General features: G+C 40.7%; 1 protein-coding gene across 1 annotated transcript in view; it reads right to left on the bottom strand.

Moving 5' to 3' along the window:
• ARNT2 (aryl hydrocarbon receptor nuclear translocator 2) overlaps window positions 1-27,122 on the bottom strand; it is a 77,008-nt gene that overhangs the window by 18,191 nt on the left and 31,695 nt on the right. Inside the window, exons 5-11 of the mRNA XM_074155437.1 lie at window positions 23,749-23,851; window positions 21,678-21,743; window positions 21,162-21,247; window positions 12,002-12,078; window positions 9,781-9,915; window positions 8,817-8,891; window positions 4,416-4,567 (exon numbers count right to left, since the gene is read on the bottom strand). Coding sequence (XP_074011538.1) covers window positions 4,416-4,567; window positions 8,817-8,891; window positions 9,781-9,915; window positions 12,002-12,078; window positions 21,162-21,247; window positions 21,678-21,743; window positions 23,749-23,851 — 694 coding nt within the window. The remainder of the gene's footprint in view (window positions 1-4,415; window positions 4,568-8,816; window positions 8,892-9,780; window positions 9,916-12,001; window positions 12,079-21,161; window positions 21,248-21,677; window positions 21,744-23,748; window positions 23,852-27,122) is intronic.

Raw genomic sequence — 27,122 nt, 5'->3', positions numbered from 1 at the left:
TCAACTTCAGGAACTCCTGGCTCACCCGCAGGTTTGGTGTGAAACTGGGAAACAGTTTGAACAAGGAATGGTTCAGTGAATCTGAAGGTTTTGACAGTTAATTCAAGTTTACTTCAGTAAATGTATCTGGAGGAAAAGGGAAAATTCTGTGAAAGACCTTTGACACTGGAGAGGATTTCAGCTGAACTAATCTCTCTCTATGAACACTGAAGTCACCTGCTACTTTTCCAGGCATCACAGGAACCAAAAAAAAAGATTTGAACTTTAAAATTAAAAGTCTCTATGGTGGGAGAGAAGGAATACTACTGTATCCCTACCAAGCTATTTTTATGTAGTACAGGCACACGCACTTCCTGTGCCTGGTTTGGACAAAAAGGGAGAAATAAAAGACTTGGGGCTGCTGCCGTAAAATCCTCTTCCAGAAACTCGCAGAATCTCCCTCTTTTAGCCTACAGCTTCGATTCATCCCTGTGAGAAGGTCTGTCTAGCACTGGCCTTGAGGGATCAGATAGCCCACAGATGGCATGGAGATCATGAGAAAGTAAGTCTTGAGCACCAATATCGTTGGCTGGAATTTTATCAGAAAAGCTGATCTCTTTAGTATTTTGGCCCATGAGAATCTGAAACAGAAAGTATCTCTGCCACAAGCGCAGGCTGATTCACCCGTCGGGCTGCCTCCAGCACAGACCTGTGCCGGCAGAGGTCTCCGAGACAAAAAAGTCTTGAGACTCAGGACAGCTGAAGAATTCATAAATGCACGCAGTGCGACACGGGACTCTGGGGCTTACAAAAATGAAACATCAGAATTTCAATAAAGGCCAGGAAAATATCTTTCTTCTGTATATATATATCTCTAAAGACATTTATATAGTTTGATCTATCACCATGACAGATTATTTTATTCAAACGCCACTCTATGTGTTTGTTAAATAAACGTTGATCACAACTATTATTTCTTTTTGGAAATCAAACAGTCCCAACTACACAGGAAAATGTGGTGAAACAGGGGCCTCTTCTTTTCAGCCGAACACAGCACAAATGCTGAACGTTAAATGCTTCATTTCTCCAGGAAGTTTCTCTTGGATGACTACACCCAAGTGAAACTGCGAGAAGTTTTCTTTTCTTTTTTGCAAGGAACTAAGTGAACATTTGAACCTAATGTTTCGTTATCCTTCCGCACCGAAAGTTTGGAAAGTTGACCGTTTGAAGCTCCAAAGGAGTATCTTTATTAAAAAAAAAAAAAAAAGAAACAAAACAAAACAAACCAACAAGGAAAAAAAAAAATCAATTAATCCCTCCACAACTGGAACCACCACCGCCCTCTACAGTCTTTTGGGAAAACGCTGTTCACAGATCAACTCGAGAACCATTCCGTTAACAGACAGACACACAAAGACGTACTGTGGCTTTAAACTATCCTAAGTTAAAAACTGATTTAAACCTAGATCTTTTGGCTTTACAATTTTATGCTGAATTTTTAGCCACCTCAAACCTGTATTTTATGAAGCTGGCTGGGTTATCACAGCGATAGACAAACCAAAATTTGATTTGTGTAGGTGTAGAACCACCTAGAACTGCGCAGTGGAAGGCAGCCCTGCTTGGTCTCCATCTGAAGTGCTTTGTTGGACCCAGAGCATCTGATCCTTCCACTGACACGTGAGGATGGCCACGCACACCGGGGTCGGTGCTGAACAACCAGCCCCAGCAGGAACTGACCCAGGAGGCAGAAATCAACAGTTACCATGACGTACAACTCCCTGAGGCATCTAGGAAATCAGAAGTCAAAACACGACCCCAAATGTGCAAAAAAATAAATAAATCCAGAAAGAGGCAGGACACATTACAGTAAGCCCTCTTTGGAAATCTGTCTGAGAAGTGGGAGAGAACAGGGGGAAAAACAGAAAACAGTTTGAATAATGCATTCTTTCTACTATTCAAAAGCAGACGTATAATGGGCTGTATCTTGCCATAAGACTAGAACATTTTCAACATGACAGAAAGAGGGAACATCCTCTGTCAAAGTAGCAGCAGGCAACTTCCATATTAGGTCAACATTTCTGGGTTGTTATTCAAACCTAGCAAGAGAGATATAACAAGAGCCAGAAGCTGGCACAGTCCTATTCATCACAGTAAGTGCTGCGATGCCAAGCTGGACAGTATAGTGGAAGCTCAGGAAAAAAAACATTCCCAGAGTCAACACAACATAAGTCTAGAGCCCCACTTTTTGATCTGTGGACTCTTAGGAACAAAGCATGATTAAGAGCCAGCCTGGGACAGATTTCAGAAGTCCCTTTTTATTTGGCAGGCCTGGGTTTACGTATACAAATTATTTGGAAAAGAAATGTAGGACAGCAGAAATGTGGAAATATCTATTTTGATGCACAGTGAAGACAGGGAGATATTTAGCTGTCTGATTTCAACGCACATTTGCTTGTTTTCAATGAGCTTAACTATTCAGTTTTTTAAGCCCAACTTTTTGGATATGCAGAAAAAACTGAGCAAAACGATGATGATGCTGGGTTTCAAGTGAGAGAAAGCATAGCCCTTCTAGCCCAGTTCTGTGTCATGTCCAAAGGAGCATGTCAAGGAACACCCAGAGACACTTACTAGCTTTCTGAGTTCAAATGCCAAAGCGTCAGGGGTCTGGCTTTGCAAGTGGAGCTCTCAGCATGCATCTCCACCAGGAGACTGCTCGTTCAGCATTTCCATTATACAGTCTAACAGGTTGAGATCTTAACACCAATAATTTCCCCTAAGCTAAAAGTTTGGCAAAAAACCTTTGGTTAGACCAGAAGCAGATTTCGTCTTAGAAGTAGATTAAGTTTATACTGGAAAGAAGAAATAACCCCCCACTCCCACCCTAATGCTATAAAGCAATAGCTTTATCAAGGCCAGATTAGCTTCTGCAGTTACTGGCTCAGAACTTAGGAGGCTCCAAAAGCTTCTCTGCTCAGTTACACAGTGATGAACCTCCACTATACTCCTAGGGTGACCTCCTCCTAAGAGGTCCAATGAGAGATTTATGAAAATATTAATTCAAAGACAGGATGATTTAATTCCCCTCTTGCGATAAGGGGTTGGATCTGTCCCCATACTTGGGGATATTCCACCAGATCTTAACTGAGTATCAGGAACCCTTCCCGCTCAAGCCTCCTAGGAAATCATTTTGCCAGCTTTCACAGGCTGTAAGAGGAGAAGATGTCCAGGACTACAGGATGGTACGATCACAATGAAGAGGCAGGAGTGTTGCTTACTTCTGTGATACTTGCTCACACGGCCATGGAATTTTCTCTTTGGCTCAGGAATCAGGCTAATCTTCCTCCAATATCGGAGCAGCTGCTCTGCTGTTGGAAGCTCTGTGCTAGTTTAAGGCAGCCTGGACTGAGATCAATGGGCTTGTCTAATGACATAACAGATAAGTGATGTTTCTCCCCCAGTGCTGCCAGGCCCTGGAAGCATCACAGGATAACGACACAGAGAAACAGCTACGCTGTGAGATGTCACGATGCAGAAAAACCCTGTTACATACTTGTCCCGGTTTGAAGTAAAACCGAACCAATTTTCTGTTCTGTAACTTTACATCCTAGCTAGGCCTCCTCTAACTCTCTGAAATTAACGGCATATTGTGGAGAAAACTGCTCGTTCTCAGAATGATAAGCCCAATGTTTGTGCTCCATGCCAAGGAATGGTATGCAGGGAGGCCCTTGCTTATACTTATTGCTGTAACAACCAAGGGCAGCCAATTTCGTTATTTGCCCCCTTAGAGGGTCGGAAACGGAAAAAATGTAGAGGGGTCACATCAGTGGGGAGGAGTGGACAGGAGAGGTGACCCAAACCTGACCAACTGGGGTATTCCATCCCATCTGCCCCATGCTCAGTATAAAGGCTGACGGATCAAAGGGTCAGCCCCCTTCCTGCAATGGCCGACGTCCAGAGAGGACTCTGTCTGTTCATCTGCCTTTGATCCCGATCCGTGTGTTCCTGACTCCAGAGCTGGAATCCAGTTCCCGTTCGTCACCGAGTCCAGCCTGGAGCTTCCCCAGTGCCTGCCGGTGATGTGACTGTCATCCTGGGAGCTTGATACGGTTTTGTATATATTGTATCTATTTCATTATTTTCTTCTTTATTTTTATTTTAATATTAATTCTTCATTAAAGTAGTTTAGTTCATTCTAAACTTCTGAATCTCCTTATCTCTTTTCTCCTCCTCTCTCCTCTTTTAGGGGGAGGAAGGGGGGGAAGGGCCATCTGTCAGTCCGGTTTTGGTAAATTCAGCCGAAACCACGACAATACTGTTATAGAGAAACAAATGTAGCTAGAAACAGGCTACCAAAAAATCAGGATGTGCTTTACAGCAAAAAGCAATGCTTAAATTCTTTCAAAACCACATACGTGAGCATCTGGAACGGCACATACTTTACATTAGTGTTGGTGCAGATGATGTATTCGATCTCATCAGAATAAGGATTCTGAAACGTGAAGCTGCTGGTTCTGATCAGCATCCATTCCCGGTTTTTGGTACGAAAACGATACATCACAGACAGGACTTGACCCTTCAGTTTCACAACCTGCAAAACCATTTGGAAAGGTTAATAAAAGGAAATTGTTACTTGTCGTGCAAATGAATAGTAAACAGCAGTAACTGGAGTGTTTTAAACCTGAATTAGAGAAAGCTACAGATACAACAGGGAGATTCCTAATTTAAAGAGAATAAGAAAAATCTGATTCGTGTTTGCAGCCATTTCCTTAAGAATGAAACCCTCACACTTTGTTCTATAAAATGCCATTTTCCAGCCTGCATATAAGAAGAATATAGATTCAGGACAACCAACAGGTTGTGCTGTTATCTGAACAGGGAAGCTTTAACAAGGTTTTAATATGGAATACTTATTGAGAAATTTGCAGAAACCAAACTGAGGATTTTGTAGATGTTTATTCGTAAACCATAAACCAGACATTGCAGCTGAAACAAAAGCCCACCAAGAAAAAACATTTTGAGGTTGACTGTCTGCTCTTCTGCTTGGATACCTAGCTACACAATTCGTATATGTGACATACCACATCACACATCAGCATCAAAATTTAGGATAATAATTAAGAAAGTATAAGAAAGAATACTTTTTTTAGAAACTATACATGGTGGTTTTGTTTTTTTCCCCAAACACATTTTAAGACCATCTACGATGGCAAAGTGCTAACAAGAAACACGTGCTTCTGGCTTTCAAAACAAGAAAGAGTGAGCCAGTCTTTGAATGTAGAGAACACCAGTAAGCCACTGTCCATTTAAATAGTATTAATGAAAATAGAAAGAAAATTCTTTGCTTGGATGGCCTATTTGTTTATGGCTAAGAATTCAGATGTCTGGCAACACTTAGTTCAAATTCTGGTTTTGGCAGCTGAAGTTTTGCTGAAGTCAACAGCTGGGCATCGAGTGAGAAGTGCAAAGCAGCCAGCTAAAGAAGTATGCTCAAAACAGCACTTGCACACTGGCACTGGCACTGCATTTTACGTGTTATCTAACAATCTTGGTTTAAGTTAGAAGAAAATTTACATGGTTTCAAGTCATTCAGCTGGCACTTACCTGGGCTATCTGTGTTTATATTTTATTGCTTTTCCACCAAGCTATCTCAGGGGTGCCTCAGCGAAGGAAAGGGAAGGTCTACAGCAATTAAATGCCACATCTTGCTGTGGATTCTTAATCCTTAATCCACCAGAATTTATTTTTTATTAGCTATCTGCAGCCTGTATTCTCTAAGAGTAGAAAACCCAGTATTTACCCTCTGCCTTTATCGACAAGCAACTGGATTAGGAAATATTGGGCCAATGCTGTTTTTTTTCAAATGTCTGTATTTCAAATTGATCAACTGGATACAGAATGGAAATGGAAAGAATGCAAAGAGAAGACTCAAGAAGCTTTAGCAATGCCCAGGAAAGTTCAAAATAATACTGAAGTAAATGCCTTTTTTTCTTTTATAAATGCTTTTGTAATTTGAGTTCAGCGAGTGACATTCTTTTATCAGCAATTTTCTACTACCACACCCAGGGTAAAAAAAACAGAGCTTGTGTAAAAATGTCCAATCTGAGTAGCATCCTACTGGATATCAAATAGCTGTATTCTGGATCCTTTGATACTAAACTCTATTTGTTGATCTTGGCCTTGAGACTATCTTATTCTGGACTGATTTTCCCACCCTGATGAATGAATTTATCTTCCCAAGGAAGTAAAAGCTTTGAGATGGATACTGGCAACTGACCAAAAACTGCAAAACTCTCCCTCTCTCCCTCCTCTGTTAAGCACCAACCTGGTTCTGATACTGTCAGCAAATTAGAAATGCCAAGTTTTCTGAGGGTTTTAGAAAAAAAAAAAAAAAAAAGAAGAGTTTATTGGAAATCACAGTTACCTTTTTAATGAAGAGATTTCTACGGCCAAATTAACAATAATAAAACAAACTGCAATGATCTATTGTCCTAAAGTCTGAATTAAGCAAACACTAATTCTGTAATAATATATAAAGCATAGAGATCACTGGTGGGAAAACAGTGCACGCAAACAAGATAACACAAAAAATTTCAAAGCTTACATTCTTTGGAAATAAAAACCACCTGGTGCATAGCTTAACTGTTTACTTCAGTCTTTTATTGCATGATTGAAATAACAGCCCAAATCACACTGCTACTGTACTGAATGAAAATATACCAAAAAAGGAACTGCCTACTAAAGAAACAGCACAATATTTTCATAGATTGGGCACAGGTCGAGCGAACAGGAACTTTAATTTCTAATCTGTATTTTTTTTGCTGCTGCCTTTTTATATGACCTTAAGCAAATTGTGTAGGTCCCTGATCCAGCGAATCATTTATGCACATGCCTAATAGTGAGTAGTGACAGTGAAGTCCCCAGCAACTGAGTCCAGGGACACTCTGGCAACATCCCGCGGCCTCACTCAGTGAGAAAAGTGAGGACCAACTCATTAACTTGAATGTTAGTTAGTCAGCCCTTCTCAGCCCCAGGCCATCGCTTCAGAGAAGGATGTTTGACGTGTCATTATCCAGCAGCTCTCTGCCATTGTCTCTTGGATAAATTAGCAGAATCAATGATCTGGGCATTATTAGTGAAAAACAGCATATGAGTTCTTGCTACTTTTCTTGCGCCACTGATGCCATCAGGCAGGAGTTCAGGAGCTGAACCAGTTGAAAGCTAGTCCCATGCAAAAGCAATTAGTTCCTCAGCAGCCTATCTGGCAAGTCCATCTGTGCTAGTATCAGGACAGCAGGGAGGGTGGGGAGGGGGCCAGGGAGGAGAGGAGAGGGGGAGTAGGACCCAACTCCTGGTGACAGCTACCCATTAGGGAGGCTCAGCTGCAGCATCACAACCCCAAGAAAGGTGGGCCACAGGAGATGACTGGGTGTGGTGACCTATTTCAAGCATCTCACTCTCACAGGCCGCTGCCTGTGAATCAACATCTTGAATTTAAAAGGTCTTTAGCTGCTGTTTGAACTCAGTCCCTTCAAGGGATGTGAAGTGGATGTGGAGCGCTAGGTTTGGTAGTTTCCGCTTGAGGGAGGGAGGGGGTGGTGAGAAATAGTTCAAGAGTGCCGGTATCTTACACTATCTCAAATACTTCTGTAGAGACCATAACCTCAGTTTCACAACCCATTCTATGGACACAGAACAGCATTGAGTTGTTTTCGCCAGAGAGAGGCTTTTCAAGCTCTGTTTTTGCATGCCATGCCTGAACGACGAGTTGGCTATACAAATTATTTTAGAAGTCACTTCATATCCATGTTTCACAGCTGAAAATACATCTCAGCATCCAAGGCAAGATGGATCAACAAAACATGGTTGAGCTCTAGGCTGTTGTCAGAAAATCTGGAACCACTTAGATCATCTGAACCTCAGTAGTGGGTTAAACACACTACACTGCACTGTCTCGTGCAGCAGGGAAGGCGCTGAAAAGACCAGCAAGAAGCAGAAGGCTTGGGGAAAGCACTCCTACTGTACGTCCCACATCAATCTGAAACAATAAGCTCTACAACGGAATAAATGCCTTTGATATAGCTGATGTAAACATGGCCCACTGCAAAAACGAATCCAGATCAGTAACTCTTTCCATATGTTGTACTCCTTTTGTTACTTCTGTCTGCATTTCAATTCCTAATAGGGAGAAGGGCCAAATTCCCTATTGATGTAAATTGGTGTAACTTCATTGAAGTATGAAGCAGGCCATTTGTGCTAGCAGAGAATTTAGGTCAGAAACAATCCAGCATTACAGCGAGGTGTAACTACTTTCAAATCTACAGCCCATCTTGGAAGGTAAATATTTTGGTTACCATTTAACATAGTGGGATCTATAAAGGCATCTCCAAACCAGCTCAAACCGTGCAGTGAACGCTCATTTATTTTTTTGTAAAAAGAAAAGAAAATGTATAACTAGGTGACCTATTTCTGAAAACACAGCAGATGCTGCAGTTTAAACAACCATTTATAGAATCATAGAATGGTTAGAGTTGGAAGGGACCTTAAAGATCATCGAGTTCCAACCCCCCTGCCATGGGCAGGGACACCTCCTGCTAGAGCAGGTTGCTCAAAGCCCCATCCTGCCTGGCCTTGAACACTTCCAGGGATGGGGCAATCATCATGCAGCTCATGATGCATCATGCAGCTCAACTGATTAGTAACTGATCAACAAATTGTTTTGTATCTTGCCACTCCTGCATAATAGAAAAAGTACCTTGAAATGCAGAAAAAAAAGCTACTTCTCTGAACAAAATAACAACAAAAATTATAAACAAATGCAGAAGGAGCAGACACAGCACCTGTTGGAAACTCTCCCTCAAATGGCTTTGATCTTCAGGATGGCAGAATTCTAAAATATCTTTCCCCAGAAGATCCTAGAAGAAAACATAAAGCTGTGTAAAAGACCCAGACCACAACACAAATTCACATGCAGATCTGCAAGTAATCCTTGCAAATGCTAGATCTACTGCCCTTAATGGGACTACTCAGTTAATCAGGGATGAATCATACAAAAAAGTTTTGTAGGCATCACATCCCACATTATATTTGTACCGTTGCAAAGATATATGTATTTACAACAAATTTTAAGGTGGTTTCTTTTTAACACCCGTGAAATGGTGTCTAGAAGAGACGGACATCCTGTACTACAGCTCATTTTATGGCACCAATTTTTGCAAAAACGGTTACTGTAAAGCTACCTAAAATCAAAATAAATGGGAAAATCTAATGAGCGAGAAATAATTTTTGCCTGTAAATTGCAACTGCTGAGAGTTATCTGAGGGAGAGTTGCGGTAGTCAGTTCATTTACTATTCTGCTCAGTTCTGTGACTAGCCTCCTGTTCAGAGGAGCAGATGTAAGCCTAAAGGAAAATAGATGCCATAAATGATGTTTGCTTACTGTTCAATAGATTGGCAGAAGTACAGATCTACAGGACTAAGACTCTCTCCAAGCACCATTAACTTTCTATCATAGAGATGTCTTCAATGGAAAGTCGTGCAAGGTTTAAAGCACAAGGTTTATATTCTGGCTGTTGGAATTCTAATCCGATCTAAAAGGTATAAAAAGATATCCCACATAACAAAGGGGAAAACTATAGATTTTAGAGAGGCGTGGACAGTATAGAAAAATGAACTGCATTTAGTGCATGACATATGAATTGCCAGCTACAAATATTTCGTGTTTTGCTGCTTTTGTTTTTAATGCGGAAACAGGGTTTTCCTCGTTAGCTCTAATCAGTCTCCGCATTTACATGACTCACTGACCTGGGGCTGGTAACCGATGACGCTGATGCACCTTGGGTCAACAAAGGTGATGACTCCATCAGAATTGTGCCTAGACAAGAACTCAGTTGGGACCGACATGCCATTCATGTCCATGCACACTGGAGAGCTGGTTACCTAGGACCAACGGAAGCCCACAGCATTTAGTCCACAGAACAGTCACCTTAAGTCAAAGTTGATTATACAGCTAAAGAATAAAATCTGTTAGGAGATTGCTAACTACTGAAGGAAGTCATAAATAAAACAACAGCATGAATAAATGACACAGAACAGCCTTTGGTCTAGTTTACAGTGCAAGTATTTCACCCCATGGCACGTATTTAGGCTTAACAGCACAGCGGGAAAACAAATACACCAGAAGTTCCCAATAAGGATGTCTATAGTAACGATATAACTACAGCTGGATTCATCTCACTCTGTGGGACCGTATGAAAGTTTGGCATCTTGGTTCCTACCCTTGTCAACAAAGAATGAAGGACTTTCAGAGGAGCATTCAACCCACCCATTTTAGGACGGGAAGGTCAATCTCTCTCTGAGGACAACTAATTTTCTGTAAACATATCCAATAGGACTAGCTCAGACGAGCACTCAACTTTCGGGTAAGGATCATCTGAGTACAGCCAGAGAACATGAACAAAGTGCTCTAGAGGTTGAGGCAGGAGATGATACTGGACCAGTAATGCTTCTGAAAGATCAGAGAGAATGATGCATTTCCAGCCCTCTGCCTGAAAGCTGTGCCATCAGGCCACTTGGCATCCATTCCCTCCTACTAGGGCTACAAATGAGACCGTTGTTTTTCTTACAACTTTCAGAGCCATCTCTGTTAACAAGGTCCCAATGCAAAAGGTGCAAAATTTCATTTGTTGCTGTCTTGAAGCGGATTAGCCAGTTAACTGTATGCAAGATTTTGATTTGCTGTTATCATTTGGGCACCTTGACTTCGTGATTAAACCCATCCCCAGAGCCTCCTCTTGCCCTCCCTCACACACTCTGCTGCCTTTTCTAACACAACAGATGTTTTGACATTCCACATGTTACTAATGGGATTTTCTTGGAAATCATCTTTCTTTGGCAGCTGTAACACATGAATCCCTGTAACTTCCTTCTCTCCACCAGCAGAATATATTACCCTTGATTATAAAAGGATGATTAATCTAAAAAGCATCATGCAATACTTCTGTAGCTCTGCCATCACAATGGAGGCGCATTCTACTGCTAACACTTGCAGTAACGTGCAGGCTGTTCACCTCAAATAAGCTGGGTTTGGCACCTGTGCTCTAATGAAAGGGTCATTCTACCTTGTGCGAACGAGAGATGCCATCCTAGCAGATGGCAACGACTGCAGGCCAACGGGAGATCGTGCAGGAGGCTCAAACACATTCACCCATGGCAGAATTCCCAGACCGGGAAGATAAAAATCAGCCTCCCTGCTGCGGTGAAGGAGATTCACCGCGACTGGTCTATCTCCCGCTCAGTGCTCTTGTCAGCAATGGACAAAGGAAGAAAATGTAATACATCAATTGCAACTGTCTGGACAGAAAGGGAAGTAAAATGTTATTCTGACAGTTCCCTCGGCTGACATTGCATCTGAATGCACGCTACAATACAAACGGAGAATAAAGCTGTTATTTGTGAAGTGCCTCCTGACTGCCTTATCTTTACCTTTTTCAGAATAACTCCTGCAATCACAGTTTTTCAAGTAGTTGATCAGCCAGAGAGAGAGAACAAATGAAAGAATAGCAGGGAGCACGTCACTGGCTTTGGGAGCCACTTTAACCTACCACCTGCAGCACCTGTACTCCCATATTTCTCACAGTCTAGAGTATCCCAGCCCTATGCACCCTGGAGAATAGCAGGTCTGCACGTGCTCATGCTCCGGGAGCATCTTTGCCGCTGTTGTTGGGTTAAATACACGTATACACCAAAAATCGTGTTTTCATTTTGCTCTGTTGACACATTTTGAACAAGTCCTGCTCACGGCAGGGTGGCTGGAACTAGATGATCTTTAAGGTCCCTTCCAATCCACACCATTCTGTGATTCTATAAATCACTGGCTGCACACAGACATCAAGGCGCTTCGTAATTTGGAGGCATGTTAAAAGTTACAGTCTAGTACCAGAACTTTGTGCAAATCCTTTACAACTAAAGCACAAGACTGATTATGCTTTCAGAAGTAGTTTATATTAGGAAAGCCTGGCATTACCTGAAGTCTTCCTATTGCCACGAGGCAATATTTACTACCCTGTCCCACATCAGCGTCTTCTTCTGGTATAGTCATTCCTAGAGTAAAAGATAACAAATACTGTTATAATTAGGAAATTTGGATGAGCAGAGATGCTGCTGGCCTGGTTCTATACTACTCTTAGATGCTCTAAATCACACAAGATAACCTTATTTTCTTCTCTAAGATTCAGGCATTATCTCTGCACTCAGATTCGGTGATCTTTCTCAGTAGTGTTTGACCTACATACCTCACATGCATATACAGTACCTATGGCAGCAATTTTGGCTGCCAAAGACAAAGCAGATACAAAAATTCCATTATATACCGAGATGGAAAGTAACATTTCCATGAGTACTGCTCCGCAGGATGTTACTGGAACGGAACGATGTGGTCACTTAGTACGGCCAGTGAATGCATGCCATGTTCAGTTTTCTTTGGGAATAATATATTATAATGAGCCTTAAAAATGAGGCACAGCCTAGATTACCCAGTAACTTCCTGCTCACATTTAACAGCCGGTTCTACTTTTTTCTATAATGGACTAAGTCTGGGTTGTTACATTGAAAGACTGAAAAAATGCGGATGCTTTGCTAACGGCGCTTGTTTCAGTTGTGTAACAGGAGTAACTATTATAAACACAGGAATAATTTCAAAACATACGTGTGTACTGTTTCCATCTCAGTGTTTCACAAATAGGAAGGTTCAGATTAGCTCTGTTTACTTGCTAGTGGGCTACGCCTTTAGTTAAGGCTATTTCCCAACTCCAGTATTCAGATACCAATTTCCTACGAAGCACGTGATAAGAACATCTTCCAAGAGTGACACTGCTGACTTATTTTAAGTGATTCGCAAACTCTTTCACAAGGCTTTTCAAGGAATTCAGTCAAAAGATGAATCATTTAAGAGGCACTTTAAAGCATTAATGAATTTAACTGCAAAGCAGCTATGAACTATGAAACAACAGCCACTTTATTCTCAAAATTTATAATTCCCAGTGTAAGTCAATCTTTGAACTGTGGCGAGGATGACAACACACAGCTTTCTCAAATGACGCTTCTGAAAAATGACCATAAATGCTGTTGAATGAAGTAGTCTCTGAAGGAAGTATTTTGTATCAAAATAATTCCACCTTATCTGACAATCAGTTTCTAAATACCACTTTACAGGTATTTTTCAATTCTCATTCGGCTATGTAATAAAAAACCCATACAAAGTATGAAAGAAAATCCCATATTTTTCTATAATATATTTAAGTGTTATCATCATCTCAACCTTTATTTGCAATGGAATTCACAATTTCAGGGGCCCAACTTCATTTGCATCCCCCAACAGATAACTAGGACTTTACCAGAGGATCTCAAGAGCTTTAATAAAGGAGGAGCATTATTGTCCCTTCTAACGAGTGGGAAACTGAGGTGCAGCAAGAATTTCTCTGTCCCACGCAACAGCTGGGCAGAAACCCCTTGTTTCCACACCACGCTCTTTCTGTCTGGAGATACAGATTTGGCCCTAAATAAGCCCTCAGCTTCTAAATCTATGTGATATCCCTCACCAAAAGCCAGGATACTTCTTTGAAATGTTTTCTTAGAAGCTGTATGAGAAGATCACGGTGGCAGTATGTGACCTTAGTAGTACATTTTAAGAAATCAATCGCTAAACACATAAGTTAAAAATAACATCAGGTGGAATTAACACAAGTTATTTTTCAATTAAACTTTATTTTGTGCTTCCGATAAAGGTCCCTTTGTGGGTTACCAGGGTCCCAAACTTTCATTTGAGTTCCTTCACGTGATTTAGAACATCCTTGAAACTAAAGGAATCTGCATTTATCCTCCCTGCGGGACTGTTGTGTCCTGCCTGCAGTTTATCAGTTTATCCTTTGAGCAGTTAAATTACAAATCCTTGTTTTGATATTTCACACATCGCTCTTCCAGTCTCTTTTCCGCTACACGCCAGGCAAACCACAAACAAGATCCCAAACACACATAAGTGCCATGCTCTGAGGCACCAGCGTACCACGGAGAGCATAAACCACTGACATGAAACTACAGTTCAGAGATTCATATTACGGAATTATTTTGTTTTCCTCCCTCGCTGTGTTTACATGCAGTTATTTCTTCAATATGTGACTTGGTAATTAGCTAACGACAGCTCCAATAGGCAAAGGAACTGAATTTGGCTGCCTCTTGGGAAGAGAGAGAAAATTACCCTGAGAAAGCCAGCAGACATATCTACCCAAAATTGTGTCCACTTAAGAAAGAATTTTGGCAGACACGTGGCTGCTATCTGCTCACATACATGTGGGGTGCAGGGAAGGTCGAGCTCCCAAAACTAAACCTAGATTCCTCCACATACCTGAACAATTTGAATTCTAAATAGGTCAAAAACGGTTAACTGAAAATTGTGTGCCGTTTGCAGGGGATGAGAAGTGGAATCCAGCAGTTTCACCAGACAAAGCGGGGACTGGAGGTGTCAACCGAGAGCAGGAACAATTAAATGACGCAGCGGCTCAGGAAGGAGCACGAGGATGCTGACTGCAGTGAAGGAAACGCAGCAGGTACTAAAACAACCATGGGAGGAAAGAAAGCACTGCAGCAACCGCAGAGTTGACCTAACACTTTGGCTGGAAGATGGCAGCAAGGACTGGATCCCTTTGGGAGATGGATGAGGAGTCTCTCACTCCTCAGCCCCAAACTCCACAACCTACAAGTTCAAACTGCCAGCTGAAACAGTAAACATTTTAAAAGCTGGTGCCTGAAGCAATCACGGCTGCATTCAGGCAGCTCGGTACAGGTGGTCTGATTTCAAAGATGGTGGTGAGTGATTCTAGGTCCTACCACCTTCAGAGGATTTTCTTGGTGGATGCCTGGTACTTCTGAGAATCAGACCACTTAAACACAGCAGCCTAAGTGCTGTTTTAAGGAAATAATTCTACGCGTTCTAGTTGGATAACCTTAACAAAAAGGTCCCTTTAAAAATGGAGTGTTCCATTTGAGAGGGACAAATTTAAAGTATTTTCCCTTGACTTCAAAAGCTTTTTTAATCGTTTCCTTAGCAGCACAGTGTATTGCAAAGGACAGCAAAGATACTCAGCTGGATGGCTTCCACTTCGCATAATCTTTTTTCTGCAGCTTTCAACAACACTTTCCTTTTTAGGAACTTGGTCCATGCTTGCTACTGCCCAAATAAACTCAAAGCAACATAAACAATCTCCAAAATTAAACCTAGCTAAGAAACACCATTTCTGTTGTCACTCTGTTGGCAAGGGAGGCTGTTGTTCTAATTTTCACCTCTGTTTTTTTTTTTTTTTTGGCAAGATGCATTACATTTGGTCTGTATAAGACAGTGGAAAATGTATTAGTTGGGTCATCCCACAAGACATCCTATGAATAAAAAATAAACTGCCTGGAATTAATCAATACATGACCCAGTGAATTGCTAACCCTTCCCCAAAAGCGCGTAGAGTAAAAACATGCCAAAATGATTGTCTGCTTGTCTACAGTGTAGGTGCTATTACTGACAGCATTCCATAGAGGGAAATTATTTTCTTTATTCTTTTGCTGATAGTTACAAAGATTCAGCTTTGGGTATGCTTATATATGAGGATGCATTCTTAGAAGAGATGTACTTTTGCTTTAGCATCCTTCCTATTGAACGTACTACAACATGGACAGGTAAATACAGATACATGTACTGCACTTAACACTGGTTTGACCGGCTCTTAACATAACGTAATATTGCTCTTTAACATCACTAAGTACCATCAGTATCTCCAAAAAAAGTTGCACAAGCCCTGAGGAAAGCAGCCATGAAACTGATCTTTAGCGGACATCAACAAAATAAACATACATTAGTTATTCACATTCTTTATGTGTAACCCTGTGAAAGGCCTTATTTCTCAACACCAAATAGATGCTCCTCTTGAATAATAAATAGAGTGCTATGCTTGTTCAAGTTAATATCAACAATTTGCAAGCCTAAGCCTGCAACTGAGCATCACGCATAGAATGCTGTGCCGTTAGAAGTTATATTTAATTTCCAAGTGTCCTTTATGCCAAGCAAACAGTTTCCCACAGGACAACGGCATGTTTGTGTGGACATAAGGAAATTTTTAGTTTTCCCAATAAGCTTCCAGTTGGCTCTAACAACAGAACAGCTTCATTTTATGCCTTCTTTCTCTATCCTTCTGCCCCCTATTTTCTGTGAGAGACAGAACAGCGTTAGTGGATTTGTGGTTTTACTTCACTACACTCAAAAATGAATTATTTATGAGTCTTTAGAAGGACGTAATTTCAGTGGTTGCTCACAATCCCCTGTTAATGCCTATCTCCATCAGAACTGTGACTGATAGTTGCATGTCTGTGCATGAAACTGCACCGTATGACTATCTCCCATACACAGGGATGGAAAAAGGCTGTGGATGTTTACAGCACACCAAGGAAAAATCTCGTGAAAAATCTCAACAAAAAATAATTATTTTTTTTTTAAAAAACAAACAAACCACAACTTAAAAATGACGGTACTGCAAAGAATATTCAAGCAACTATTTTGTTTTGTATTGGAAGAGGGAGCACTTTGTACAAATGTCCGGATTCTGGCCAAAACTTTAAAATTACCCAACAGCTTTGGCATGCTGTGGTTAAGACGTTACCGTAACTCTGACTTGGAAGACTAAAATGTTTCTTTTTTAAGATAAAAAACTAAAAAGAAAAAATAGATTTCAACATTATGTGAATTTGACATTATTCTGGGACTTTTTATTTGAAGTTTTCAAAATAAGTATCTATCTAAGCCCTTTCTTCACTGTGTATTTTTCTGCAGGTCCTGGCTTTGATTTACAGAAAACTAGCAACTTCCTGACAAACTGTATATTCTCTCTCCACCAAATATTTTCCATCAATTGTTACAGCATGAAAAAAAACTATTAGGAAAATACAATATGGACCGCATAAGATTAATTTCCTTCCAGGAATAAGATGCTCAGAGGGGAAAAAAAAATATAGAAGAAAAGCAGATGCTTTCTTAAGTTAAAAACTGAACTATCAGAAGGTCAGCATCTCTGAGTTTTGTCAGTGGTTATGAACTTGAAGCATTGTCTAGGCTAAGAATCACAAGCTGCTTCACTGGGAACAGAGGGACAAAGGCTGGAATTGGTGCTCAGTCAATTCCAAACAAGGGGTCTTTTTGCCTCATTCAAAATATCCCACACTGCACTGTCATTATTTAATCTAACATACACTCCACATAAGAAAGGAACAACGTAACTGGCTGGAACGTTGATCTAGAATATCTGACTCCTTTTTTTTTTTTGACTACCACTCAAAGTTTACCCTGATGCAGAGAGTCCACTTGAGTTCAATGTATAATTCATGGGGACATAAGCGTGCATGTATCATATGGTGGGTTTTGTACTTGAGCTTAATTTTACCCTTCTCTTGCAGGCACAATGGAGGAAAATGAACGGACTGTTTATTAACTGTCCGTTATCAGGCTGGTTAACAAACCCAGCCTGAATGGACCTGCTCCTCAAAGCAGCTCTGTCTTTTCTCTTTGGTTCACTCAGCCTAAGGCAAACACAGTGTATTAAGGAACAGCCAAACAGCTCAGTTTCCAGGGGAAGGCAGAGACAGCACCGGCCGCAGTGCTCCTGGCTCTGCTTTCTGCGGAGACACGGGAGAGGCAGGTGCTGCATCCTCCGAGCTCAGCTCTGTGCGGAGGACCAGGCATGATGCTCCCTGTGTTTTCTCTCCAGTTTCTCAGTGAAAAAGGGGTTAAAGGCAGTCCGCCAATAAGTGAGCCCTGCTGCTACATTAAGGATAAGAAAAAAGTCAGGCTAAATGTGCAAAAGCATTTTCATGCCGACAACAGACCTGAGTAACAACAGAATTTGCTTTCTACTTTAGATCTCTGAAAAAACCACCAAAACCAACCAACCCCAGTCGTTAAAATATGCCACCATACTGATGGCAGATGTCATTTGTTTTCACCTGTTGGAAGTATTTGAATTACTGAAGAGGTTTGGCATAGAATACTCGCAGCAGCAGCGCTGTCAAACCCGATAGTCTATCACGTTAAGAATGATCACAGAGAAGTTCTCGTCTTTATATTTCTGTGTCAGTACCAACTGTGTTATACTCAGTGTGGGACTAAAAGAAATGAACACGTTGGCCACAGACAGTGCAATACAACCCAGAAAGAGAAAATACCAGGTGCTAAACAAATTAGATTAAGTACAGATTAAGTGCATTTGCTAAATATTTATTTTGTTTACGAAAGTATGTTTTAGGTGCTGTATGTTAGTTATAGAACGCATGTGCCACATTGCACGCTCTGAAGGAAAAGGATATGGAGTTTGTATTAGAATGCCCACCCAGCAACTGAAAAATAAATGAAAATGATCCTTCCCATAGCCAAATTTTTAAACAGCTGCAATTTAGCACAAATCCATCTATTCCCAAGAATCCAGAGATGATGCAAAGGCTTGCTACTCTCTAACTGATTTGAACAAAAGTAATTTTATTACAGGGCAGAGAAGTCTTAGCAAATTCAATTACTGCTGCAGTTATTTAATTTGCTTTGCAGATTATGGTTGAATTACCATTGGAAACGAGAACAAATGCAGTGATGTTGCCACTTATTTACCCAAACATATTGGGGATCAATTCAGCCCATGGATATTCCCACTCAAATCTGGAAGTCAATGGATATATGACAATACATAACACTGATACATAACACAAAGGAGGGAAGACTGGGAGGGCAAATAAACACTCATGAAAGAGGCCCCAGTTCAGTACTATATGCCCTGAAAAAGGCACTCAGGCATGACTACTATGAGTAACAATTTGGATGGTAACATAAAAGACCACTGAAATTCCACATAAGGCTGTCAAAATCAAAAACATCCCTTAGGATTGTGCTATAGTTTGGAGTCATTAACATTGTGGAGGAGCACTGGGATATCATAAGGGAGCACCATGTGATTTTGAGGAGCGGAGTAATAGAAATGGGAAGAAATTCAACATTACTAAATGCATAAGCATGCACTTGGGGACTAATAACAGTCATAAACTACAGCAACAGAAATGGGATGAAACTTCGTATTACTAATTGAAAGATCACACAATTCAAAGCTATTTTTGCTATGAACTGGAAGATCTTGATTTGACAACTGAGAAAAAGGCAGCCTGGTATATATATATCAGGTAATTTAGGATGCCAGCAGGATGCACTATACAAAAGAGAAGTATGCTGAATCCTACACTGCCATTCAAGATAGGAAATATCATTTTTATTGTACATCATTACAATCTCATCTGCAACAAGAGTGTATAGTGCCAGTGGCCCACATTTTGAAAAGTTAAGTGAAAACATGAACAAGCGCAGAGAAAAGACACAAGGGTAAAGCAGAGAATGCACCGTGAGAATGGAAATTAGAAGAAGGGGGCTGGTTTTACTGTGAAAAGTCAAGGTTGACAGGATATGACGACCTTCTGGAAATGCAGAGAAAGACAGAGACACAAGGCAGAAAAACTCCCATTTGATCTTCAGTGAGATATAGTCCAAGAATACACTGGGATAAACTTCCCATAAACTAGTGGGGACTGGAAATTAGAGAAGTTGTTAAGCATAGGAGAGCAGTGAGATTTTGGAAGAGCTGGAGATGGGGAAAATACCTCACTAACGTCAACTGGAACTTACAATGTGATACCTGGCAACTGGGCACTCAAAGATCCAGAAGTTCCTTTTCATCCCATGCTCCTGCATTGCAGTGCCCGCTCCCTGTGGAAACGGCAGCTGGAAGTCATACACTGCTGATGCTGCAACCTAGAGCTGGCATGAGCTCATGTGTTTCCAGCTTGGCATTAGCAACATACAACCCTGAAGGGTTAGACCTCTCTAAACATCCCATAACGTGCAGCAAGCTTTGCATTCGAGCTTTAGCAAGGAGCTGAAAGAAATCCCATTTGACCTGCACATTCCTGAGGAGATGTCCGGTATATCAAAGCTGAATTCAATAATGTTTAGAATTAGAAGTTAATTTCTTTGTAGAAGAAGAAGAAGAAAAAAAAAAAACAACCACCTTTCATTTTCGTAAAGCAATTTACACAAACTGTGCTCTCATGCTTTGAGACAGAAATGAAATTGAAACATTTTGATTCCTACAGCAAGCATTACATTAAATCCTATTAGCAACAAGAGGGGAGGCCTTCCTCTTCTTCCGAAACTGCAATTCATCAGGAAATCCACAAGAAGTTCACATCTGCATGCTGGTGTCTGCCCACCACTGCACAAACTTGGTGCAAACCACCTCTTAGCATTCATAATTCCTGGACAAATGTGATTTATGCTTGTGGTATACGACCGCAAAAGGGCAGGACAACTCATGCTTTGATTCATGCCAGCAGGCACTGTCATATTGCAAACAGCCTCTTCAACTACTGCAAACGCCAAGGTCAACTAATCCAGTTCAGGATGAAGTCTGGATGAGCTCCACTGTCTCCTCTTTGGATTTTTCAAAGGTAAATATTCCCATATGTAATACTGAGTTGCAGTAGGTAAATGTTTTTCTCTGTAGTTCGAAGCAATGTGCCAAGACGTCTTTCCCAGAAAAACAGTCTCAAAACAGAACTTATCACAAAGACTGAACATCCTCCACTACCTCTTTGCAGTGAAGACCTATGCACCAAAATTGAAATGACACATTTTCAAACACAGAAGCTTGCAACTCAATAATTAAATATAAAAGCACTAGTTGGTGTTTTCCAGAGGTACAAATGTGTTTTGCCTTTTTTTTTTTTTTTACTTTGTGTTTACCTTCTTAAAATTAGGCCGTTTTTATGTTGGTTTATCAGATTGAAAACTTTTGGCTCCAGTTGCTGGAATCCTGCATTACTGACAATTCCTACAGCTCTCTGTGCCAATGTAATTGAGAAGGGTTTCACATGGAAAAACAGGGCGGCTCTGAGTAAGTAACAACAGCTGATTTCTTGATATCAAAAGCTTCTCAAGATGAGCCTGAACTGGTTACCCTGCTAAAATTCAGCTTGGTTTTGTACCAGCAAAGGAACCTGAGCCAGGTTGTCACCTGTCTTGCAGACAGTGTGGTATACACCCCTCCAGTGAGACAGATACGTACCTGCTGGTGGCCAAGCCTTGATATAGCCAGTGCAATGGACAACAGCATACTGTGCTTCGCCTTCTTTTACTGGGCCAAGGCCATTCCTAAATGAAAAGGAAACACAAAAAATATCATGCTGATTTACGTGCAGAATAGCTTTATGTTTTTAAATTATGACTACTTACGATTTACTGACAGTTTTAAGTTATGTTAGAAACAACCAACCATCAACCTAGAGTTCTGTACAACGTCAGCTCCATTACAACGCTATTCAAGCTCTGCTTGTTTTCCTTAATACTTCTTGGAGAAAGATACTGAAGCTTATTTCAGAGATGGAGCTGGTCAACAAAGATGTTGAGTGACTTTCTGAAGGCTTGCAAAAAGATCCAGTAACTCTGCCACAGCTGAATTTAGTGGCGAGGTCTCCTCTCCTGAGACCCAGCACTATGATTGAGTCCTTGACTGAGCACGAGCCCAGTGGAAAATGAGAGGGCTTATGGCAACTAACAGTTGTGGTAAATTAAGTAACAGTACCTGTATCTTTTTCTCATGGTGGTTATCCTGTTCAGAGGTAAATGATCCAGAGGAGCATTTCCACACCTAAAAGCAAATTAATATTTGAAAGGGCTCAAAAATTAATATAAATACCCAAGGTGAAAATGCATTTTAAGATTTTTATTAGTATATACAAGTAGACAATAGTGGATATTTATTTCTGACAGAATGCCACAAATTCATGTTTTCTTAGAAGCTACTGCTTCCACAGGCTGAGCTTTCTGCATATGCTCCAAATATTTTCTTTATTTTACAATGAAAAATAGAAGAGACTACAAAAAGATTCCCTCTCGCCTCCCCAAACCTAAAGACTATTTGAAATGGATATTCCAAGAGTGGCTAAAGAATAGATACTATAAAATACTATAAAACAAGGCTGAAAACTAGAGAAGAATATAAGTCAGGCCCCCAAATATGCACACAAAACAATGTCAGTGTTCCAGTAACTTCCCTGGACAGAGCATTTTGATTGCCATAAACCAGCTACAATGTCAGTAGATATTAATCTAATGTTTGCAAGAACAGATTATTTTGACTGTCAAGTAACTTTATTTAACACTTGTTCGTGTATATTTTGTGATATTTCTATCTATGCCTAACTGTATAATTTTAACAATCCATTTGAAGCTAAGTAAACAATTTGAAGGGTAAAACCAGTTCATTTTCAACGGAAAAAAGAACAATAACAATGAAAGAAGTAATCACAAGGAAAGTTCACATTATTTGAGGCTCACTCTTCCCAAAAGTCTTTTTTTTTAATTGTTATTATTCTTTTTTAAATATATACCAATCACTGCCAAGGAATGAACAATTAAAATAAGATTTAGAATCACAAAAACAATGGGGCTACTGGCATGTATAAAATTACTCTCATGCTCTGGAGTTTACAGAATTGCAGTTATTTCCTAGTACCCCAATCTGAAATGTTTAAAAAGCTGGAGAACAATTGCAAATAGACATTAGGCCTGGTTTTCTTTGCACAAAAAAGTCTTCCTCACATGACCACTCTGTGTAGCTTGGAGGAAAAGAAAGCAATGTTACAAGTGTCTGCCTGCCAGGCATATATATGTATTTCTTTCCACCCAGTTAAGGGGGGAAAAGGAGCTGCAGCTGAAGTCTAATCTTGCAGGTATGAAGTATATAAACCCACTAACAAAGGCACCCAAAAGCCATACCTTCAGCTTCCTCACATGACTGGAAGAATTCCACCACATTACAGAAGTACACGGATCTGTTTTAATCTGTCAAATGTTTTGGTTTGTGTGCTTCATTCTGTAACAAGTTCTGCATCATCTGTTTTCAACACATATATTGGATACAGGCTGCAGATGCAGTTACAGACTTTCCCCCCTTAACCACAGAGAGCGAAATTCATCGCAATAGCTACAGGCATTTGATCCCATTAGCCCTACAACAACAAAAGTGCCCACAAGCCCCAGTCAGGAGCACTGGGCAGGCAGATTTCTTTAAAGAAGCCCCAGCAATGCAGGAGAAGTTGGAAGATTGCAAAATAAACCCCCTCTAACAATTACTCATTTATCTAGCATCAACCAGCTGACATTTGGTTAATTCATACCAGGCTTAGATTAATTCCTACATAGCTGGCAAGTTTGCAACTGAATTCCTGTTTGTCTTCAAGATTCTTTTAATATTATTGGTTTGCTGAAAAAATACACAGAGTTGGGCTTTCATTACACTTGCGAAAGCTTTATTCCCAAAGTATTGATTTGAATAATTTGACTAGAAGAGACAATGGCTTACATTCCAGGGGTGAAGTTGTCATGAAGTTCTCTTGGGAAAGCATCCTACACCCCACACTGATAAAAATAACGGCAACACATAAATGAGGTGCTGTTTTGTCATTCATCATAAAGGAAAACAGGTTTCGGTTTTACTTCGGTTCCAAAAGCAAGCATTCTGGAAATGCTTAACGGGAGCGTGTCATTACAGCTTCATTTTTTTAAGAACGTCAAATTAGTGCAACAAAATATCTGAAGCCTAATCTGAGACGGGACTGAAACCACCACAGGGATACAAGGTAAATGTGTACCTCATCCTGCAAATGAAAGAGCGCCTTGATCCCATGCACATTCTCATTGAGGACTGCTGACCCTCTTTCTTTACTGTTCCAGTCTTCAAGTCCAGGATTCGTCCTAGAAAAGCCAGGGAAGCAACTGATGTTCAGTATATAAATTTATTTACTATCAACTAAGATAACAATAAGTTCATAAGCTAAATGCCCTTATCCCAGGCTAGGGGAAAAAATACCAACAAGAAATCTTGATCCTGGTCCCACATCGGCTATGTTCTGCCTTAACTAATGATTTCAGCGAAGCTGACTCTGAGTCACAATGGTGATGGCTCTTTTCTCAGCTGGCCCAAGACCAACTTCCAAGGAAGGGTCAAATGTCTGGAGACAAAGACGACAATGACAGCAAGCATTGCTTTTTGACTTGATCTGCTTGCTCCACTCTTTACCAGAGCTGTGGATAAAGCAACATGCATCATGCCCCTGACAGCAGCTCCTCCTTCCCTGTGGTCTCCTGTCTATCCAGAATCCTCTCACCATAACACATATTCAGACCTGCAGTGACAGCAAGGAACACGTAAGACCAAGCTTTTCTCCTTGATGATGAGATACAGAGTATATCACAGCAGCACTTGTGATGGGGCCCTTTCATAGTTGATAAAAAAACCTGACATGTCAGCATATTTTTAAAGTTAATTTTCAGCCAGATCAGTGAGATGTCTGGCTCCCCACATAGCAACATGAGTCTATGCAAGGTCCATGGCCAGACCCTGCTGATCAGCATATATGCTGACTACAAACCTTGGAATCTCACCCCACAGACACAGCATCGAAAAGGGATGACAGATACCAAGTCATCTCAAGAGAGGACAGAACAGAGGGAGCACTGAGCTGACGCTCCTGCAGGAAATTGGGGGTGGTCTTTACTAAAAAGCAAAGGTAGCACGGCAGTAACAGATTAATCTTTTCATTTTCCTGAGACAAAACAGAAGGCTATGATTTCTACAGATAGGTTCAGATCAGTGATGGCAGGGTACAGGGTATCACCTAGAATCCTACTGTTTATCACCAAAGAACTAACAGAATGGACTTTTACATCTACAGCTCAACTGCTAACAGATGACTTTAAAGTCTTGCACATTAGCAACACAGACTAGAAATGAATCACTGGCCCAGATCCACAATGCTTCAGGGCTGGATACAGCCACAGCCACAGAAGTGACAGTGGGCAAAAGAAAGGCAGTGGAACAGCTGCTGGACAATTAAATGACAGCCACCAGTGCTGATGACACACAGCCATGAGCAAACTCATATGTTAAGGTAGGCACAGTATCTTTCAGTAACTGAAACCGTAGAAGCCTTTACTGTGATATTCTAGCAAAGTTTACAGCAGTGTAAGATACCATTTTCTGACCGTGCTAAGTTGAAGAAACCATGCAGAACACATTCAAAGTCTCCCTCATCAGATTTCCTCAAAGTCTCTGTCCAAAAATTAAGTTCTGAAATAATTCCACTGCCAGACCTCAATTCCAGAATTATTTTAACTGAAAACACTTACCTCCATCCATGAATGGGAAATAAAATCACTACAAAACAGCTTAAGGATCAGTATTTTACATAAGGAACTAGGCACTAGCATTTTATTCTTAAGGTATACTAAAGATAACTGCTTCTGGAAGGAAGCCATCCTTGTTGACAAAAGGTCAGACTGTGTCATTTGGTGTATCTCCAAGGTTTATATCAGATGGTTAAGAAGTTAGCAAGCCTGGGAGCAATTCCTAACAATGCTTCAATTCAAAGCACTGGGCTATATATTAATATAGAGGTGTGATTCAGGTGTGAGCTGGGAAAAATCACACCACCCTATTTCCCAGCTCAGTTACACTGACCCTATGATGTAGGATGGACCTGAGGTTCAAGCACACTTCCCTTCCCCGCACCAGAGAGTCTGTCTCTCTGTCTTATTTTCTACATCCAAAGCCACAGTCTATTTGCCCACCCCCTCAACTATGCAAAACAGTTTAGAGAAATAAAATACCATTAGGCAGGAGATAAACTGACTGACAAAGGCAATGCACGATGAAGCAAATAAAGTCAGAATATATGTGCAGGACCCAGTGGCTGTCCATATAAGCATACAAGCCAAATCAAACCATTAAAAGCATTCTTCTCTTTGGATACAGTAACTTTGTCATACACAAAAACAAAAGAAAAGTTTCTGTGCACTGTTTTTTTTTTTTTTTTCCATTCCCATACAAATTCTTGAAGTGACACTCATAATCAAAAAGCAGCGACAGTACACACAACTCAAACAGCTAACAAATATCTCAGTTTTTATCAACCACAAATATCTATAAAAATAAGTATACTTCACAATTACGTGGCTGCTAAGCCTAAAATTGCTGACACATGTTCCTTTGGCATGTCTCGAACCCCCGACAGCAAAAGTCATAGTTTTTAAATTTAGCTTTTTGTTTGGCAATGTCTTACAAATATGTACCAGATAACAAATAGTAGTCTAAATTTTGCCCTGACTTACAAAATCACTGCAGGGGGTATGTGGGGGTATGAGTCAGAGAAATGTTTGGTACGTAGATATTACGAGAAAGCACTCTCAGCAGCTTGTTTCAATAGTCCATCATGCATGTGTTAACCTTGTAGAGCTTTAACAATAGAGTACAGATTTTGATAAAGAAAAAGAAGTTTGTGTCTGATATAGTATTAGAAGCTTATGTTCAAATTATATGAAAAAGAGGAAGAATTATAGTTGGATAGCCTAAGGACAAAGCTCCCCATTTAGCTCAAACAAGCCTGTCAGTGCACTCCCTGGGGTAAGAGGGATCTCCTAAGACAGAGCACACCACAGCTCATACCTCTGTTGGAGCTTTTAAGTTAAGAATATTGGTGTCACCAGGTGTGTGGAGTGTATCTGGTAGAGTAAACTGAGATCTTTATGCAGCCAACACAACCACGCAGCACAGGTAAGTGCCAGCTTTGGAAAAGGAATGGCGTAATACTCCCAAGGGCTGCACCCCATGTCTGCCCACAGCAGTGCACACACACCACTAAGAGCTTTCTCTGGAGACCCCTCCTGTTTAATGATGGCAATCTGGGTACAGCATTACCCCTGTTTATTTTTGTGCTAACTGCTCAAAAAACCATCTTCATTTCTAGACCTACACTTACAGCATTTAGCTCATACCACATAATTCTACAGAAGTGCAGCGAGATGGAAAACAGTGAAGTCAGGACAGGCTGGAGTTGTACCACGGTATTTGTCATGACTTCTCCTTGCTATGACAATCTGCGACAGTACAATGTCACCTGGTCTCAGGACACAACTCACAGCTGTTTCTCCCCAGGCTCTTCGCCACTCCATACCTGACCCTGAGGAG

Source organism: Numenius arquata, chromosome 11, assembly GCF_964106895.1.
Source record: "Numenius arquata chromosome 11, bNumArq3.hap1.1, whole genome shotgun sequence".
NCBI classification, from domain to species: domain Eukaryota; kingdom Metazoa; phylum Chordata; class Aves; order Charadriiformes; family Scolopacidae; genus Numenius; species Numenius arquata.
This window is presented reverse-complemented; position numbering and strand designations above follow the sequence as displayed.